The 21,291-nt window shown below is 49.4% G+C and overlaps 1 protein-coding gene across 2 annotated transcripts in view; it reads right to left on the reverse strand.

Moving 5' to 3' along the window:
• The window catches only part of RAB22A (RAB22A, member RAS oncogene family), a 74,124-nt gene that overhangs the window by 7,949 nt on the left and 44,884 nt on the right, over positions 1-21,291 (reverse strand). For both annotated transcript variants that reach the window (XM_075528390.1, XM_075528389.1), the window contains exon 3: positions 8,813-8,894. In XM_075528390.1, the coding sequence (XP_075384505.1) occupies positions 8,813-8,894 (82 nt within the window). The remainder of the gene's footprint in view (positions 1-8,812; positions 8,895-21,291) is intronic.

Consider the following 21,291-nt stretch of genomic DNA (forward strand, 5'->3'; position numbering starts at 1 on the left):
ACGTGCTTCAAGTCCTCCTCATTCTTTGCAAGCAAGGCTGTGTCATCTGCAGATCCCAGGTTGTTTATAAGCCCTTCCTCCAATCCTGTTGCTATATTGTTTTTCATATAATCTAGTGTCTCTGATCATTTGCTCAGCATACAGATTGAATATGTATGGTGAGCACACAATCCTGACATACAGCTTTTCTGATATTAAGCCATGCCGTATTGACCCATGAACAAGGTCCGCATCAACACAATCAAGTGTTCTGGAATTCCTATTCCTCTTAAGGCTGTCCAAAGTCTGTTATGATCTACATAGGCTACTGCCTTTACACAGTCAGTACGGCGTCTTTCTGATCTTCTCTGCTTTTACTCAAGCTCCACATGCTCTTCTGAATCCAGCCTGGAAGCTCCAATCATTGTTGGATGATCAGCAAAATTGTACCTGCATGTGATATTACCAAAACTACTCTATAGTTTGAACATTGTGTTGAGTCAAGATTCTCTGGAATGGGTACATATAAGGAACTCTTCCAGGGAGTTGGCCAAGTAGCTGTCTTTTAAATACTGTGGGTAGAGGAGTGGGTTCTTCCAGTGCTTCTTCAGTGTGTTGAAACATTTCAGTGGGTATCCCAGCAATTCCTGGAGCCTTGATTGTAGCTAATGCCTAGAGTGCAGCTTCGATTCCTTGCTTCAGCACTATTGGTTCTTGCTCACACGCTACCTCCTGCAATGGTTGCATGTTTCACTAGTTCTTCTTGGTGCAGGGACTGTGTGTTCTTTCTATCTTCTTTTGATGCTTCCTGCATCATTTGATATTTTTCCCATAGAATCCTTCAGAATTCCAACCGAAGACTTGAATTTTTCCTTCAGTTATTTTAGTTTAAAATACGTTGAGTGGGTTCTTCCCCTAGTTCTAACTCTAGTTCTTGCACATTTCATTATGACATTTCATTATCTTCTTGAGCTGCCCTCTGGAATTTCCTCTAGTCAGCTCCTTCACTTCATCATTTCTTCCATTTACCTTAGCTACTCTACAATTATGAACAAGTTTCTTTTTATAAAAATCGTTTTATTAGGGACTCATACAACTCTTATCACAATCCATACATGTACATCAATTGTGTAGAGCACATTTACACATTCATTGCCCTAATCATTCTCAAAACATTTGCTCTCCACTTAAGCCCCTGGCATCCGCTCATTTTTCCCTCTTCCTCCAGCTCCCCCATCCCTCATGAACCCTTAGTAATTTATAAATTATTATTTTGTCATATCTTGCCCTATCTGGCGTTTCCCTTCACCCACGTTTCTGTTGTCCGTCCCCCAGGGAGGAGGTCACATGTAGATCCTCGTAATCGGTTCCCCCTTTCCAACCCACTCTCCCTCTACACTCTCAATATCGCCACTCACACCACTGGTCCTGAAGGGATCATCCGCCTTGGATTCCCTGTGTTTCCAGTTCCTATCTGTACCAGTGTATATCCTTTGGTCTAGCCAGATTTGCAAGGTAGAATTTGGATCATGATGTAGGGGGAGGGGAAGCATTTAGGAACTAGAGGAAAGTTGTATTTTTCATCGTTGCTACATCGCACCCTTACTGGCTCGTCTCTTCCCCACAGGGCTGCAAGGGTGTCTCCAGTGGACTATAAATGGGCTTTGGGTCTCCACTCCGCACTTCCCCTCTCATCTACTATGGTAAGATTTTTTGTTCTGATGATGTCTGATACCTGATATCTTCGACACCTCGTGATTTCACAGGTTGGTGTGCTTCTTTCATGCGGGCTTTGTTGCTTCTGAGCTAGATGGCTGCTTGTTTGCCCTCAAGCCTTTAAGACGCCAGACACTATCTCTTTTGATAGTCGGGCACCATCAGCTTTCTTCACACTTGCTTATGCACCTGCTTTGTCTTCAGTGGTTGTGTCGGGAAGGTGAGCATTATAGAATGCCAATTTAATAGAAGCATTCTTGCATTGAGGGAGTACTTGAGTGGAGGCCCAATGTCCTTCTGCTACCTTAATACTAAACCTATAAATATATGCACATAGATTTACCCATCCTCATATAGAAATATATTTGCTTATGTACAGGTCTTTATTTAGACCTCTGTAAATGCCCTTTGCCTCCCAACTCTTTACTCTATTTCCCTTGACTTATCTCCTGTCCACTATCATGCTCAGTCCCCACCAGGTTTTCAGCAATTCCTCGTGGTTACATTACCCTTGATCATGCCCTACCAGGCCTCTCACACCCACCTCACCACCAATTTGGATCACTTGTTGTTCCCTTGTCCCTGGGTTTATTATTAACACCACTTCCTTTCCCCCCACCTTTCCCTCTCCCATGTCCCCCCCGGAACTGTCAGTCCTGTTGTTTTCTTCTCCAGATTGTTCAGCCAGCCTATTTTATTTAGACAGACCTGCGGAGATAATAACATGCACAAAAACAAGATAGAGCAAAACCAAGCAACAATATACAACAAAACAACAACAATAAACCAATGACGAAAAACAAGACAAGAAAGAAAAGCTTGTAGTTAGTTCAAGGATCGTTTGTTGGCCTTTAGGAGTGTTTTCCAGTCCAGTCTGTTGGGGCACCATGCCCTGGCCCCAAAGTCCACCTTCAGCATTCCCTGGGGACCTTGCTGCTCCATTCCCTTGCTATTCTGTTGCACGTCCTTTGTGTTTTGTCTTGCTGTGGAGGGATCAGATCGGGTGCAATTCCCACACTGTGTCTCCGGTGTTGTCCCCTGTAGGGCTATGGGTCAGTGAGGGGCATCATGTCTCAATAGTGGGGCCGGCCATGTGGTCCTCTCTGTGGACAGGCTGCTCTAATTGGGATCATTGTCCTCAAGGCCTGGTGGGCTATGATGTGCTCCACTCTATCCTCCTCCCCCTTCATCTGCTCCCGTGTGCTCTGATCAGATGTCTCTCTTCCGGAGCTACAGATTCAATGCCGTCTTTGAAATAAATTCTTCTGAGGGGAGGGGCAAGTGTCCACTTAGTATCTGGGATTGGGGCCAGCCCCCCCAGACCCCTTCACTGGTTCCCATGAACAAGTTTCATAGTTTCTTTTTGACATCCATTTTGATCTTTTTCTTGTCTTGTTTAATGACCCTTTACTTTCTTCATTAATGAAATTCCTGACGTCCTCCCACAGCTTATCAGGGCTTCTGGCATTAGTGTTCAATGCACCAGATTTGTACTTGAAATTTCGGCATGATAGACTCAAGGTTGTATTTTGGCTCTCCTGGACTTGTTTTATTAATTTTCTTCAGCAACAATTGATGGTCTAATTCCACAGTCAGGCTCTGACCTGGATTTAGCTGCTGATATTGAGCGTCTCTATTGTCTCTTACCACAGATGCGGTCATTTGATTTCTGTGTGTTCCATCTGAAGCAGTCTGAGTACAGTCATGGTTCAGGTTGTTGATAAAAGATATTTGCTATGAACAAGTCATTGGTCTTGCAAAATTCTGTCACGTGATCTCCAGCTATTATCAAGATTGTATTTTCCAACTACTGCTCCATCCTGTCTTCTCCTTCTGCATTCCAACCATCACTAATTTACAAGACACCTTCACTGCATGTCTGATCAATTTCTGACTGAAGAAGTTGGTAGGATTCATCAATTTCTTCATCCTTGGTTTTCGAGGTTGGTGCACAGATTTGTATATTAGTTGTAATGAGTGGATTCTTTGCAGGCAGGAAGATGTCCCATCACAGACAGCATCGTACTTCAAGATAGTTCCTGAACCATCCTTTTGGGGATGATTGCAATGCCATTCTGCTTGATGGTGTCATTCTCAGCAGTCAACCATATGAGTTTCTGATTCAAAAAGGCCAAGACTAGTCCATGTCAGCTCACTAATGCTTATAATACTGATCTTATGCATTCCATTTCACTTTTGAGGACTGCCAATTTTCCTAGATTCATAATTCATACATTCCACATTGTGATTAGATTTTTACAGCTGCTTCTTCTCATGTCGAGTTGTGCCCTATCAGCAAAGGATCCCGAAGGCTTTAGTGGCAGATGCTTTAACTCCGTTCACGTCACATGGTCGATTCTACTTTGAGAAGGCCGCTCCTCCTCAGCCACATGCAGAGTGCCTTCGGACCTGAGCGGCCCCTCCTCTGGCACTATTCTAACAGTGTTCTGCTTCCATTCATTAGCCCTTCATTATCTGACAATGTTTCTAAGCTATGCATAAGGTTTTCAGTGGCTACTTCCTCTGAAGTGGACAGCTGATTGCTTCGTCTTTTCCTAGTCTGGAAGCTGCCTGTTTCCTGTGGGTGACCCTGCTGGCACTTGAAATACCAGTGACGTAGCTTCCGGCATCCCAGTAAGACAGACAGACTGATAGACAAGTGGTGAGAAGTGAGCATTCAAGAATACCACTGCTCCTCTGGAGGTAATGTCTTAAACGTCTGGCTACTTTCAGCATGTTATTAGAAGTCTGATTATGCTGTTCCTAGGTAAGACTGCTTTTATATTTATTTTTCTTGAGTTTGTGTGTTGTTGTTTCATCACGATTTCTTGAAATAGCTGTGTTCTGCCCGTATCTTTCCCTTTGCTGGTTTGTAGTCTCCGTTCACATTAGACTCCGAGCCTGTCCCTATGAACAGAACCTTTGTTCATGTTTTCCCACTTTTTTTATCCTAGTGTTTTTCTGATTCATAAATTTGTCTGTCATCCAATCAGAGAATTATAGATATCAATAGTTTTAGCATTTCTATTTCTCAGGCTGATTCGACATCTGTTCATTTGTTCAGACTTCTTTCCTTTAGATTTCTCAACATAATTACTTTTGTTTTATAGTGCTCCTGGTCTGTTAATTCCAATATATGGGTGACTTTAATTTTGTTTATGTTCACTGGGTCACATTTTCCTGTTTTTAAATGTTTTGTAGTTTTTATTGCAAAATGATCATTATGAATGACGTGCTCTAAACTCTGGCTCCTTGCGTCTTCTCTGAAGAGTGTTCAATTACTAGGTTTTTCTAAACTTTTAGGGTGGATTTAGTTGGACTTGCCTTCAAACCTAGGGCGTGCTCTACTCCTAAAGCATAGCCCTTTTGAGGTTTCAATGAAATGTCCAATTGGTATTTACCTAGTTCCCCCTAGCACGGCAAGGCGGAGGCTCCAAACGCTATCCCTCCTATAGTGAGCAATAGCTAAAAGCTTTGGTTTGGCTGTTGCTTTCTGCTAGCTTGCTTAATATCCCCATTGTGCACTCACAACTCAGGAGTCAGTTGAGTTTGAGGAGAACGTGGCGACTGTGAGGGCTTTCCTTCTTGTAAGTCACTGGCTACCAACTGCAAGGTCTCCAGGTCAAACCCTTCGGAAGCTCTCTGCCCTTGTAAAGATTTACAACCCCAGACACCTTATATAGGGTCTTTCTCAGCTGGAACCCACAATGGCAGTGGGTAGATTTTTTGCGTGATTCTTCCTTGGTTCTTTTATTGAGTCTGCCATTTTGTAGGGGTTATATTTAGACTGTTTAAATTGTGATTTGGGTGCAATTTACAGAGAAAATTGGTTTTCCACTCAACAAATCACACACATTTTGTTTGTGACTGCAATCTTCTCACTTTCTCCCTGGGTTTAATTCTTCCATAGGGACTGCAGGGTGGGCAGCCCAGGACTGGGCAGCGTTCTGGCCCCTATGGGTAGGAACTGAGAGGATGGCAGGTACCAACCACTGTAGACATTTCAGGCTTGGTGGGCCATCTGGTTTTCTCTGGGTGCTGCTCTTGTAGTGTGAGAAGAGCCACAGGCAGTGTGTGAACAAGGCAGCTCGGCTGTAATCCGATAGGATCATTCCCCAGAACAGGCTGTGGGCTGGATTTGGCCTGTGGGTGCTCGTCTGCCAACTCAAGCATTAGGTGACACCAATGTTAGGTGATGTGAAATGGACAAGAGTTGCTCACTTGAGGACCATCACCATAAACATGTCTGTGCTGACCTGGTGGAGAGGGCCATCAGGAAGCACCTACGAAGACTCTGGGGCAGATGTCCTTCAGGACCAGATACAATGCACTCCAGACTGCGTACACGGAGACCGCCTTGAGCTCACCGAGGCTCCTGGCCCATTTATGGGCTCCTGGTGCCGTTCATCACTGCAGGGGTTCCTTGTTAGCAGGGGGATAACTGGCGGTGGGAAAAGGTTACTTAAAATGAACTCGTTGAGGGTAGCAAGTAAGAAGGATAAAGAGGTACGACAGTGGCTCTCTTGAGAAAATAAATGTAAAACTACGAAAACAAGTTTCATTTGACCTGACCCGTGAGAGAAAGAGAGAGTGAGTTCAGAATTGTCACTAGGAGCGAATTCTTGGAATGAACACTCCAGGTGAACTGCAGTCCCGACGAAGCTGTTGGCCAGCACATTTCAGCTTCCATCCTATGCTTTCTGAGTGACCCAGGTCAACGAGATGTTTGTGGATTCCATCCATTTTTCTCAGGCCTCTCTTCACCCTCGGATCATCCTTCCCTGAGGGATGTCTGCCATCACTGATGATGATGACAGGATCCCCACCGCAATGGCTTTGCATGCCATTCAAGATGTGTCCCAAATCACTGCCATTGACTTCCACTCTGCAATCAGCTGTCAGTAGGCTCCCCTGGGGAGTGCTGGTTCCACAGCCATCTCTTGACCATAGACCAATGAGCACCTGGAGTCTGAGGCCTGCACCCTCACCTGGTACGAGTGTGTGGAGGAGCCCTCTTTATTTTTGCCACAGAAGTTGACATCAACCCCCAGCATCACTGATGCGTCCCAGTGATTAAGAGTGGCACATGAAGACAGTCCCTGGCCCAAGGAGCTCACAGTCTAACAGAAGACGGACCATCGTGGTGATGAGGGCAAAGGACTGCTCCACTTCTTAAGTGATCCCACCAATACCTGAACATCTCTCTGCATCAGGCACTGAGCGAGGCTCTGACAATACAGCTGTGAACAATACAGCAGTGTTCTCCTCTCTCCAGGCTTATCTTCTGGTGGGAAATATGACCGACACACAGGGCAGGTCACAGGACACACGTAACCGGACCCTACTCTGCTTGATGGTAGGCAGCTCCCTAACATAACCTGTCGTGAGCACCCAGAGGGCAGTGGTAGAGAATGGACTATGTGTACTTGGACACAGTGGGCAAGGAAAGCATTCTAGTGAGAGCCAGCAACACATTAGGGGTGCATGGGTGGGACATGCGTGCCTGAGGAGCCGGGTGAAGGTCAGGGAGCTGGAGTCTGTGGGGCAGAGGGCAGATGGCTCAGAGTTGGGGGATGAGGGAGAGGGCCACCCTAGAAGGGCATTACAGGAAGACAATACATCTTGTTCATCTTCCCCTGGAACCCTCTGGATCTTGTGAAGAGTGATGAAAGGGAGGGCAGGGACAGCAGACCAGGGAATGAAAGAAGGGCCGGGAAGTAGGTGCTGGGCACGTGTGGGAGATCTACTGAGATGGCTAAGTGGGGAGGGGAGGGATGTTAGGAGAGCCGCCTGGAAGTGACTCAGAGGTGGGCTCTGAGGGCTGTGTATGCGTTTTCTAGGGTACAGCCAAGAGGACAGGATAGGGGGTGGTCTTCCAAGCTGAGGGACAGGGTCAAGGCTGCTTGGGAACAACCAGCAAGTTGTTGTGAGAGGACATACGGGAGAGGCAGGCTGAGGTTGGCACTCTCAGAGCCTTGCCCTGGATCCAGGTCACACCTGGGTCCTGCACTAGTCTCATGTCATCTTAAACACTTTGAGATGAGCTGTCAGGCTGATGAGAAGATCCAGTCAATGCTCATGTCCAGGTGCCCCAGATACCAGGCCTCTGGGCATTCTCTGTGGGATCCCCCACTGCCAGACGGCCAGCTGACCATCACCCATGTGCTCTGTGGAGGCAGATATGGTAGAATGGCTCAGAAGTGGGGATGTCAGGGGCCAGCAGGCAAGCAGCAGTCACAGAATGTAAAAGGGTCCTGCGCTCTGCTCTTTTCTCGTGTTCTAGAAGAAATACGCTAGCACCCGTCACCGTGTATCCTGGCCAACGGCGCTGCTGCAAAGCCCAAGAAAGCTCTGCTCCGGCATGTCTCCCAACGCCAGACGTGCATTTTGATGAAGTGCAAGGGCAGGAAATTGCCCCAGGGCAGTGCTGTGTAAGGACATGGGACTCTGCTTGAGCAAGAAGGGCCACAGCTGCACCTGGCTGGCAGGGCAGACCCAGCACCCCACAACTGTGTGTCTTGGGTCCCAGAGCCTTTGCCTCTATGCCTTGGTTTGCTTAGATAAGGGTGTAACATCAGGTTGTGATTATAGCCAGTCTCCCCCTCCCATAGCACTGCTGGAGAACAAAACCCAACAGTAGTTGACTACCAGGGTGGCTGCCAAGCACCCTGGGCTTGGGGGGATGACACAGTGTTCCAAGGTGGTCATGCCTGTCCCCCTTCCTCAAGCAGATAACCATCATGAACAATCTACTCATCAGGCATTTATTAAGTACCTATCACAAGGCAGCATGCAGCTCATCCATCACACTTCCATGGCACACATTATACGCCATCAGGTTTCCTCCTTAGCTGTTGAGAGGTGGCTCTCCCTAGGCCTCCAGCAACGCCCCCTCACCTGCCCTAGCTCTGTGATGCCCAGGCTGGTGAGGGCACTCAACAGCAGGAGGATATCCTCAGTGCCTGGGAGCGTTTCCTTCACTGAAGAGAGACCGGCCCATGACAACGGAGTGATGTGTCCCTGCTGGTGAGCCTACCAAGGCTGTAATTTAGCCTCAGAAAACACAAAACAAACAAACAAAACACAAAAAGAAACAGCAAATTAAAGAGTGACTTACTCGCTCTTGGCCAGCTGTATCCCAGATTAGGAATTTATGCAGCTCATTCTGGTACTGGACAGTCTTGGTCATAAAAGACGCCCTGCAAAGAAACAAGGATGGTCAGGGCACAGCATGGGCAGCTCTTGGCCAGCCCCCATGGGAAACAGGCCCAGGTGCAAGGCCCACGCTCCTCGCACACATCATGTCCCTTCTGCAGTATCTGTGGGCTGGCGGCTCAATGGGGGCTTCGAGGCCAGAGCTCACAAGGGAACTCTTCGGCTTCTGACAGTTTGTGCTCTGAATCTACAGAACCAAGAGGTATTTTGGTAATCCAGACGCGCACGCGCACACACACACGTGTTGCTGTCAGGTTGAGATGCTCTACTCTCTCTGTGTACGCACACGCACACACACGTGTTGCTGTCAGGTTGAGATGCTCTACTCTATCTGTGTACGCACACGCACACACACGTGTTGCTGTCAGGTTGAGATGCTCTACTCTATCTGTGTACGCACACGCACACACACGTTGCTGTCAGGTTGAGATGCTCTACTCTCCCTGTGTACACACACACGTGTCGCTGTCAGGTTCTCTGAGATGCTCTGCTCTCTCTGTGTACACACACGTACACGTGTTGCTGTCAGGTTGAGATGCTCTACTCTGTGTACACACACGCACACATGTGTCGCTGTCAGGTTCTCTGAGATGCAGGGTTCCAAGGCTGTCGTCTCGATGGAAGCACAAGGCCACACCTGTCTCTCTCAGAGCAGCTGGTGGTTATTGGTGGAGTGCTGAACCAACCCCTGGCCTGCCAGGGCTCCTTCCGGTAAGACCAAGAAGGTCTTTTTTTTAAAAGCGATGCTCTCATCACTCCCTGTGCGCCTGGGAAAAGTGTACAGTGGGAAATATGATTAGGCTGTTTGGCTTGTCTCCTCTCCCCCCCAGCCCCCAGCATGTCTACATAACTTGCTGAATAGGAACTGGAGGCCATAAAATTATGGCTCTAGGCGGGAGGAGTTGGTTGGGAGAGGCAGGGAGGGAGGGCTTCCCCAGGGGACCTGGCTCCCTGACAATACCCACCTCTGGTCATGAGCAGAAAAGACCTCTAGGCGGGGTCCCACTACCCACTTGGACTGGGTGCTTGGAAGGCAAGGTCCCTATTATTTTAGGGTGAGACCCCTAGGGTGGCATAGCCTCTAAGGAGGTCCACAGTGCATGCTTGTGCAACCCAGGGGTTCAGACACAGGTCAGATGTCCTACCCTGAGGTTGGCCCAGACACCAATGCTGCTTCGGTTCCCTAACTGCCAGGTCAGTCTCATGAGAAGCCGACAGGCTCCTGCTCTCTCAGTGTAGCCCAGCCTGGCTTGCAGAAACCAGGTCACCCCCTTCTTTCTCCCCATGGCCCACACAGCCTGCAGGACATGGGCCTGGCTGTACTCCTGGACCGCCCCCCGAACCCTCCTCTCCCCAATCACAGCACCTCAGCCAGGAGCCAGCCTCAGGTGTGTGGAACGCCTAAAACACTTCACAGTGGAATTCAAGTGAGAGGTAGGTCAGCTTCAAGAGAGTGCCAGTGAAAATGAACAGAACGCTTTCAAGAAGAATCACTGGGTCCAGAGAAGCACCCAAACTCTAGGTCTTAAAAACAAACAGACCACGGATTCCTGGCAGCATCTATACAATCATGTGATAGTTTTACAAACAGCCTCTCCAGCAGTCCTGTGATAAGGAGGTGGAATGGAGTGGGGTGGAGGTGGGGGTACATGCCATTGAGTACGCAAGCTCACATTTATCGGGAAACCTGCTCCACTGCCTCCTGGAGGCTCACGCGTGGGGACGCGATAGGGCAGAGAGGAACTGCCTGCAGGGTCCCAACGCTGTCAATTTTCATGGAAGCAGAGTGAACACATCATCGCTCTCCCTCAGAATATCTGGTTTGAACTGGGCTTGAACTGCTGACCCTTTGTTTGCAGCCAAACAAGCGATGAAACTCTGTGCCACCAGGGCTCATTTATTGGGTGGGTAACACCCAATTACTGGGTGTTTATTTACTGGACACAAACCCCCTGGTGCCCTCGGGAAAGTGCTAGTGTGCAGGGGCGCTCAACAAATGGTTACTGTACCCAGAACGTTTGACAACGTGCCACCAGGTGAGCGAATAGGTTTCTCACTTAGCAGAGGCCCGGGAGTTCAAAAAGCCTTGTTTATTGTGTGGATGAAGTGGGCAGAAGTGCTCTGAAATTGTACAGCACCACACCTGTACAAGGTATTATTAGTATATTTAAAGCCAGCCCCGGGAAGCATTTTTAGCTTAGACTTTGCAATTAGTCCTAAAAGCTTGCAATCTGATGCTCAGTCATTGATGGCTGCAGTGTTCCATTTGAGAGCGACAACAGGCATGCAGCAAGCCAAGGCCTGTTACTAGGGCCAGCATGTCTGACAGCTCCTTTCAGGGCGCGCCTAGGACGGACCAGGGGCAAGGAGTGGAGAAGGGAGCACAGGCTCCGGGTCAGGCAGCGCTTTGTTGGAGGGTTAGCACTTGCTCAGGGTCGGCCTGCCCTTTACTGGAGCACATTCACGACTCAGGAGAAGCGGAATCAAATGGCAGCCGTGAGGGAATCAGAGTTCCTTCTCTGACCTCCGCTCTTCCTCCTGCTTGTCCCATCCCCATCAGTCACCACACCCGATTGCCCCCTACATTGAGCCCTTCTGGTGCCCAGCTCTGGTCTCTGCTCTAATGACATCGATCCCAGAAGCCTGTCCGCCACGCCAGGAAGCTAAACACGCTGTCCCTCCCACAGGTCCTGGCCAGCTTGCTGGTGGCTCTCCAGTTGTACGTTTGCACGGACAAGGAGAACATAAAGATCCGCGAGGGGTGGGTGCTTGCGGCACCCTGCTCTTCCACAGGCGGCTTCGTCTCCCACCTCTGTGCTCTCTTACAAACCTTCCAAATGTCCACGATGTTGATGCCCACTATGCCAGCGCTTTGAGGGTGTCTTGGACAAGCAAGGAGCAGGACAAGTGGTGGCTGCACTGGCCGACAGTTTTGGTCCCAACTCCCACCTCAGCCAAGAAACGACAGTGGACTCCCAGAAGTTGCAGAGAAGGGGTCACCATGTCCACCCATCACTTAGATCTGGCAGAGAAATTAGTGTGTGGCACTTTCCCCTGTGGGTGTGTCTCCTGCTGCCCAGGCACATGCTGAACCTGGTGCCTCATCTGATGGCTCTGCGGAGGTTGGTGGCCACTACTTCCTCCCTCCCCACTTCTCCCAGGGGCTCTGCCATGTCTCTTTTCAGTAGCAGGTGTCTCTGCTGGTTTCCGAGAGCCTTTGCAATCTTGGCCTATCACACCTGTTAGAACCCCGTCCTGCTCTTCTTCAGCACCTGAGTGCCCTCTGTGCAGACAGCAGCTGGACTCGGGGTCTGGCTTGGCAGGGGTGCTAGTCCTGTGGCAGAAGGCCTTCTTCCCCACCTGACAGTCAGCTCAGGGTCAGGTGCCTTCAGACCGCACACTCCTGCATCTAGCTTACTGGCTCCAGCTGCATGAACGCACAAGGCATGCCTGGCATCTCCAACTCAAATTTCGCCCAGAGAAAACAGGACTTACTGTCCCCCACCAGCCAGTGTCCCTCACCCTTGGTCCGTTCACAGCTCATAATGCCTGCATGTCACGTGGCAGAACTGGGCTGTAACCATTTGTTGTCCTTTGTTGCATCCAATTTTACGTTGGAGCCGTCTGCCTCTTCATTTTGTATTTCATCTACAGTTGAACCTCAAGCCCCGGAAATAAATCCATAAATTGGACCCTAATCTCCGAGCAAGACCACTACAATTTTTCCCTTCTGTTGTCACTCCAACTCCAGCACCGCTCCTTTAATGTTCAAGGGAAATGATGCGGAGGGTATGATAACTTCGGTATCTTGCTTTTTGAAAAACAGGCAATGGCTTCCTGCCGTCCGAATGATACATTTTTATTTTCCAGCCTGCCATTTACTTGTCTGATCACCTTATTTTTCACGACTAAACCATCTCTCTTCACTCTGCCTAGGCAGATCTTATTACCTCTTTAATCTAAAATCCCGACGAGCATTATTTCCTAAAGCTAGAATGCCTTTCATATACTTCTCCATTTTTCATGACAGTCTAAAAATACGACTTTCATGCACCCGCGCGGTCGCACTCCTGGACAGAGTACGTGTCCCCCATGAGAACTTGCCTGCCAGGACTTCAAGGCGTTCGGGCCCATCTTCTTCCAGCTGCCATGGCTGGTGCACCAGGAGCCTGGGCAACTGGCTTGACCGCACACCCTTTGTGTGGGAGGGCACACGGGACCTGGCCATTCTCTTAATGGGGTCTCACATATTTGTGGCAAAACCACTCTGTGTGCTCTACTATGAACCAAGAATCTGGAGAGGCTGTTGGGCAGGTGTGACTGCCCCGTGGGGGCCTCGAGGCTGTCCTCTTCAAGCAAGCAGCCTGTCATAGCTCCCCCCAAGGTTCTGGTTGGTTTGAAAGGCCAACCTTTCAATGTGTGGCTGAGCCCTTATCCCATGGCAGCCTCAGGGCTCCAATGATGTGGATCTCAAGATTGTGTATGCCAATGGGAATACCACTGAGCTCACCAAGATGGAGACCAACACGACCCCAGGTACATGATCTCGATGCCTGGCTTTGCCCGGTGTGAAGAGTTGAGCTGCCTGCAGGGAGCATGTCTCTGGGAACAGCACCTCCAACAAGTCAGGAGGACGGTGTTGCCTCAAGTGGGGGTTACTGAAGGCAGGGGCTGGTGGAGAGTTGGTGGGGTACTGGCCTGTCAGAAGGTGAATTTTGCATGCAGGTCACAGATCTGGAGGTCCTTCCACCAGATACCCCAGGCCTTAAGGACCCACTGAGAATTGGACTGGACAACGGTCCTTAGCTTTAAAGACTCCTATGTCCAACCTGGAGATAGACCGGATGGAGGGAGCTGGGCAGGCATGGGGGGCAGGAGGTCCCAGAGTGATTCTGGAGGAAGGTTGTACAGACTGGTGGGCAAGAAGGGACAGAAGTGAGACGGCCAAAGCCACAGGGTATCATGGGGGCACAGGAGGCAGGCTGCACCCATACTTTCCCAGTGTGCTGCACTCAACTGTTACCTTCTGAATCTGTATGCCGTTCATGCAGCTTCGCGCTGAGAACACACGCACCGCTCTCTACCAGGACCCCTCCCCTCCCCTCCTGCCCGCTCTCCACTTTGCTTGGTTTCTTAGGTCTCCTGAAGAGCTCCTGTGGGATGTACACGGGCACACGTTTCACACAGATGGAATACTGTGCACTATATACTGGTGTGCTTTCCAACGTACACCAAAGCCAGGAGATCATCTGGCTTAAGTTATAAAGACAAGCTGGCTTATGTGAAGAAGAATGTGGTATCAGGATTGGAGGAAGGCCTATTAACCACCTGTGTGATATGTAGATGACACAACCTTGCTTGCTGAAAGGGAGGAGGACTTGAAGCACCTGCTGATAAGATCAAGGAGTGCGGCCTTCAGTAGAGAAGACCAAAATCTTTACAACTAGACCAATAGTGACATCATGATAAATGGAGAAGAGGTTGAAGTTGGCTAGGATTTTGTCTTGCTTGGATCCACAATCAATGCTTATGGATGTAGCTGTCAAGAGATCAAAAGATGCATTGTATTAGTTAAATCTGCTGTCCAAGGCCTTTTTAGAGTATTGGAAAGGATTTTACTTTGAGGACTAAAGTGTCCCGAACCAAGCCATGATATGCCCAATAGCCTCATATGCATATGAAAGTTTAACACTGGATAAGGAAGACAGAAGAAATGCAGTTGAGTTATGGTGCTGGAGAAGACCACCATGGACAACAGGACAAACCAGTCTGTCTTGGAAGGAGTTCTGCTGGAGTGCTCCTTGGAGGCAAGAATGGCAAGACTTCATTTCATATCCTTTGGACCTGTTGTCAGGAGACCAGTCCCTGGAGAAGGACATCATGCTTGGTAAAGTGAGAGGGCAGTGAGAAAGAGGACGGCCATGAATGAGATGGATCCACCCATAGGCACCATTGTGAGGGTGGCACAGGACAGGGCAGTGTTTCCTTCTGTTGTGCAGAGGGTCGCTATGGGTTGGAGCTGACTTGATGGCACCTAACAACACAAGCTTTTCTCAAACTAGCCTTCCCCTGTCTTACAATACTGCATGACTGCACTGCAATGTATTCAATCCCCAATCCATACCAACCCCCTTGCTGTCATCTCTGAGGCATAGTAGAAATGTCCCCAAGGGTTTCCAAGGCTGTGAATCTTTATGGGAACAAAGAGCCTTGGCTTTCTCCCCTGGAGCGGTTGGTGAGCTGGAACCGCCCACCTTTCAGTTAGCAATCCTGCGGTTTATCAAGGGGCCACCACCAGGGTTTTCCGTGAAGCTCCCAAACGAAACTCGCTGCCATCGGGTGGAAGCGAACTCAGTGGACAGGGTGGAACTGCTCTTGTGGAATTTCCAAAAATGGTAACTCTTTACGGAAGTAGGAAGCTCCTCTTTTCCCTACTGATCCACGCAGGCCCCTGTTAATCAACAATTCTGCAGTAAACTGTCCTGTACAAATACTAACTGTTGGGCTTGGAAGTGACACGAACTTCTCTGTAGTACACAGGGTATGCACGAGACAGTAGCACAATGGCTAAGGAGACTCTCAGGTTGGGTTACCAGCTTTGTGGCCCAACTCTGCACTGACTACTGACTGCCACCCACAGGCAGCTGTTTCCTGGTTCTTTGCCTCAGTTCACCCGCAGTTCAGCACCTATGACACAGGGCTTTAGAAACTTCAGACACTTTTTACTGAGGTACAATTAATGTACCGTACCATGCACAGAGTAGGTCTTCAGTGCAGTAAGCCTCCGTATTTGCATACTCTTGTCCAAGTATGGTCCCAACCGCAAACACGAGCACCCTCAGGGGCCCCTCCTGCCCACTTCTAGTCCATTCCTCTCCTGCCCTGACATACTGACATACTCTGAGTTTTGTCCAGGAGTCCTTAGAGTTCATACAAATGGACCCATTCATTGCAGTCTGGACCCTGTCTAGCTTCTTTGGCCATGTTCGTGAGATTCACCGTGGGTGTATGTGGGGTCATTTGCTTTTATTGCTGTGCCCTGTCCCTTCTGGACTATCCTTCACTGTCTAGTCTTCTGTAAGGGGTATTTCAGCGGTTTCAGTTTGGGGCTATACAATGGCTGCATGAAAGATTTTTGCACAAGATTCTAGAAACATGTGTTTTCTTTTCTTGAAGACAAACACGCGGATCCGAGGTCTGTATGTTAACTGAAAAGTCCTCCAGGTGTGCAGCCAGTCTGGGCCCTCCTCAGAAACATGCAGTCTCAGCTGCTCCAGTGTCACTGACCTTGCACCCCTGGCTCCCCCACCCCAATCAAGACATAGGGGATGTGGTGGTGGTGGTGGTGGTGCTGGTAGTTGGCGTGGTGGATGTTCAACAAAAGAGAAAAGGAAACATGAAGGTGCCAAGATTGGGGAGCAACAGAACTGTCAGAGACATCCTATTCTGAAGGCAGATTCCAGGACGTCTCTGGATGGGAGCTCAGCCGTCTTTGGGTAAAGACGTGTGTGTAGGATGTGGCCCCAGACACACAGGGACAGTGGGGAGCTAGACTGGAAGAAATGCCCTTGGATGGGAGGAGGAGCCATCTTTCCTGTCACCCCTCAAACATACACCTGAGGGGTACCTCACCTCTTCACATGAAGCCCTGGGGAAGAAGGCCAAGTCTTCAGGGAGGCTAAGGAAAAACTGCCTGGTCAAACCAGACAGAAGGTCGAAGAACAGGGCACTGCCCCAGAGCTGTACTGCGGTGATAAAGTCAATTCGGGTTAGGGAGAGGTTCTGGCAGGAGGGAATGGCAGGCCTTGCATCTTATCTGAAGAGATGGGAATGAACCATCATGTTATGTGCTGAGTTTGTATAAGCAGCTGGAATAATATGTGAAAGACAAGCTGATGTCCAACTCTGGGATGTGGTCTCTAGGTCCAGGTCTGGGAAAGGGGCAGCAGGAGGTGCTGGCAGGGGCTGCAGAGGTGTAAGGATGAGAGAGCAGGACTCGGGGCCTGTGCGCCTGGAGAAAAGCAGTTGAAGCAAAGATTTGCAACTATTTTCTGTGAAGGACCTGAACTCTAGAGCCCACGGCCACAGAGCTCATCCTGACCCACACAGACCCTGCAGGCAGAGAACTGCCCCATGGGCTTCCAAGCGGTAACTCTTTACTGGAGCAGAAAGTCTCCTCTTTCTCCTTCAGAGTAGATGGGTGGTTTGCATTGCCCACCTTGAGGTTAGCGGCCCAATATGTGTCCCGCTGTGAAGAGCCAGGTAGTACACAGTTTCAGGTTGGTGGGCCATATGGTCCCTGTCACTGGCATGAAAGCAGTGGGGGTATGGAGATGGAGGATGTGACTGGATTGGTCTACTCATGTCAAGTGGTGGGCTGAGCCTGACCGACCGCCTCCAACTACGCCCACAGAAAACCTCAGGGCTAAAAACCACAAAGCCACACTGCACAGATGGGGAGAAGCCTCTGTGACCGACAACTCAAAGAAAGAACTGGGAGAAGCAAGCACACCTGATCCAGACACGAAGCTGACAGATGGACAGACATCACTCACTGTTCTCAGGAAAGTCATCACAGCCAGCGCCAGCTACCAGCCACTTCCCACGGTGTTTTCATCGTTTCAAAGTGGACTTTTAACACACTCAACGGTGTGTGTTTAACACAACCCAACTAAACCCACTGCCACTGAGTCAAAGCCAACTTTCAGTGACCTCTTGGGACCTACAAGGCTGTCAACCTTTATGGGAGCAGGCAGCCACACCTTTGTTCCCTCTGTATCATGAAAGTTCAGAAGTCATAGAGCAAAAGGAACTTCGGAAATGGATGATTCCGGAAAAAACTGAACTTCAGTGAGTTTGGTGGAGTTTCCTTAAAATGCTGAGTCCTGGCACCTGAGGGCACCTGAGCTCCTGCAGCAGGAAGCTTCTTAGTTCAAACGTGCCACCCGCAGTTCCTTTTCTCTCAGAACAATATTGCCCTGTGACATTCCCGAGTCTCCTGAAAACGCTTTGTCTTGGAAGTTCAGTTGTTTCACAGAAACGTTGCCTCTGTGAAGTTCATGTGCCTCTGTACAATGATGCTTCCAGCAGTTTCATCTCTCTCAGCTCAACAGTGCCTTTTACAGATGCCTCGCTTTATGGATCCAGTGAATGCGTAGGTTTCTGTGCTTCACTACTGCATGGCCTCACAAAGATGTCTGCTTGGCATAACAATGGTACAGCCAGCAGTTTCATTGCTTGACTTATTAAGATTTCTTATCTTTTTTTCGTGGAAGTTCAGGTGTTTCATCACAAAGTTGTCTCTCATCCCAAAGAGCAAGTGGGTTTCAGCCTCTGACCTGACCATCAGCAGTCCAACCCTTATCCAACAGTGCTGCCCTGGCTAAGGTTTTAGAAAACAGCAAGCCAGGCGGCCAAGCTCAGCAAAGGAAACCATTAGAAAACCACCTGGGCCTTTTAGGATAGGAAGAGCTTGATGGCAGGAAGGGTCACAAAGCTCATGGCCAGGTTTACAGCCAGAGAAGGCTTACTCAGAAAAAAAGGCTAAGGGATTGGATGATAGACCTGAACAGATCACCCCGACTGGTGCACGGAGTGCAAAGAAGTGGAGGGAAAATGCACAGAAAAATGGGAGAGGGCGACAAAGTCCTGAACCAGGGTCATCAGCGTCTGAGAACTTAAGAGAGGAAATGGAGCACAAAGAGCACAGAGACAGATAATGGGGTAATGTCTTCTGTGCCGGAAAAACATCTGAGTAGCAGGATGGGACGCAGCCTTCTGGGCACATCACAGGGAGGCCGGGACCCCAAGAAAGCAAGTCACTGAGGCTGCCCAAGGGCCACATCCCAGGGAGCAGGCAAGAAGGTTGAGAGCAGTGCCTGTGAGGATGGAGAATGCAGGGCCACAGAGGGGTTGATACAGGGCGGAGAGACCAAATGCTACACTCAGAGGCCGATGTCGGATGAAACAGATGGCAGGAGTCTGACTGTCACACAGCTAAGATTCAAACCCCATGCTGCTGGGGAGGTGGCGTGAATGAGCTTCTCGTGTGCTGCGGGTCTAGGTGGAAATAAGGATGCAGGCCAACCCCCACCACACCCCCCCAGCCCCTGGAAAGATTCAGAGGTTTCTAAGCAAGTGACAGCTGTCCTATTGGGTAGTTAGTTTCCAAAGGACTCAGTGGTCCTCACTCCTGGGGTTCACATCCTCATGCAGGTTCCTTTACCCGAGGAGTAGGGCTGGTCTCTGTAACCAATAGGGTGGACATTATTGAAATGACTACACACAGTTGCCAGGGAGAAGTCACTAAAGGCCTTGTGGCTTCCACCTCTGGGACGCTCTTGGGTTACTCTATGAGGAAAGGCAGGGGTCAGGTTGTGAGGCCACCCAAGTTCACCCTATGGTAAGGTCTCTGGGGTCTGGTGCTAGTAGGGACTCAGCTGCTCCCCAATTCCTGAACCAAACAAACTGTGTGAGATCACAAATGCCAACTGTGAGATCACAAATGCCAACTGCTGTTTTAAGCTGCTGGGTTTTAGGGTGACCTATTACATTAGTCTGGGTACTTTAGAAAACAAATCCACAGCAACTCTTGTATAAGAAAGAGATTTATATATAGGTTAAGTGTGCATAAAAAAAAATCCCAACCCAGTGCGGCCTAAGCCCACAAGTCCAACATTAACCCATTAACCCACATGTCCATCACCAATCCACAAAGTCCTCCTCCATCTCACAAAACAGAGGCAATGATGCTGACTGCAGGAGGAAAGCTAAGTCGGTGAACGTGTAAGCACCTCAGTGCTGGCAGGGGTCTCCACATGGCTGCTCTAGCACCCAGGGCTGCATCGGGGTAGGTCCATGTGGTTTCTCCTTGGGGGTGTCTTACAGGAAGTCAGCCTTGCAAGCTGAAGCAGGGAACTGCTAAGGCAGCTGCACCCTGGTGTGACCATCACAAAGCAAGAGACCTGAGAACTAGAAAGGTGAGGCTCACCAAGCCATTTATCCCTCTGTCCTTCAATTAATCCCACGTGTTTATTGGCTAGGTTGACACAATAAACGAACTCACCTACATCAGCTAACCAAAAGTTCCGCAAGTACCTACTCAGGAGTCACAAGTGTCCACAAGTGTCACAGCTTGACTCTTATGAGCTTAAAACTGGAAACCATGCAAATGTCCATCACCAAGAGGCCAGAGACACAACTATGGCCTATCGCACAAAGGAATACTACTTGGCAATAAAGAGGAACAGATGACTGCTATGTGGAACAACGTGAGTGAGGATTAAAACTGTGTGCAGACCAAGAAAAGGCAGCAGAGAAGGAATTCCTTCTATGTGATGTTCTCGACTTAGGTGTCCCAGCAGTGGAAAGGCCAGTGAGCTGGGGAAGGTGGCCACTTAGAGAAAGGGCTAATCATCATCATGATAACACGCCAGAGAGCACAAGGAAAGCAGTTCACTGATCTGCACGTCTTACTGCTTGGAAGTACGGGTTCAATGTTGACAAAAGGGGAAATTAAAATGCTTTCCAGACAACCAGTGTGTCTTATGAATGTGCACACAGACCAAGTACAACCAAAATGGTGCTCTGTAGAATAATGTGCCACAGCAGCAGATGGAAAGTCAGGGCAGGAGGCAGGGCCGCCAAGCTCTGCAGAGTAAACCTGCAGAGGCCATCTGTAGGGATGTGCACCTGGGGCATAAAACAGCAAGGACCAACTTCTGGTAAGATGGCGAAGGAGTAACACATACCAGAGGGACTCTGCAGAATTCAGCACAGGAGAGTTGCTTAGAGGGAAATTCAACACTGCTGGAACGCAGGAGGAGCATCATAAAGATAAGTAGGCACTGACCCACGGGGTTATGAGGGACTGGGGGCTTTGGGCTTACCTCAGTGGAGGCCGGCTGGGGCTTGACCTTGGCCCCGCCACTGTCTCTGCTGAGCTGGGACCATTTGGAGCCTGTAGGGCAACTTGGTCTCAACACAGCCACAGCTTGCCTCTACCGCCTCAAAGCAGGGACTGAACCTTTGCAGGTCCACTGGCAGGGATTGGGACTCAGCTACACTGTTGCTTTGTTTCCATCTCTTCACTATATCCCCCCCCCCCCCCTTCCCTCCTCAGCGGGTTTGCCTTTTAACTTTTTTTTCCTCCTCTTTGTCTCTTTCTTGGTCTCCCACACAGGACTGCTAACCTCCAGACCACTCCTCTTAGCCTAGGGCATTTATGCCTGTGCCACACCTAGCTAGGTGAGAGCTCCACCCTGTGTAGCTAGTCTGAGGCTGGGGAAAGGCCCTGCTGACCCCCACCTAGGGGATACTCTGCTCCAAGAAAGAAAATTTTCAGAATGCTACTTGGAGTCATACAGGATATGAGGGAAACAA

The sequence above is a fragment of the Tenrec ecaudatus genome, chromosome 12 (assembly GCF_050624435.1).
Source record: "Tenrec ecaudatus isolate mTenEca1 chromosome 12, mTenEca1.hap1, whole genome shotgun sequence".
NCBI lineage: Eukaryota > Metazoa > Chordata > Mammalia > Afrosoricida > Tenrecidae > Tenrec > Tenrec ecaudatus.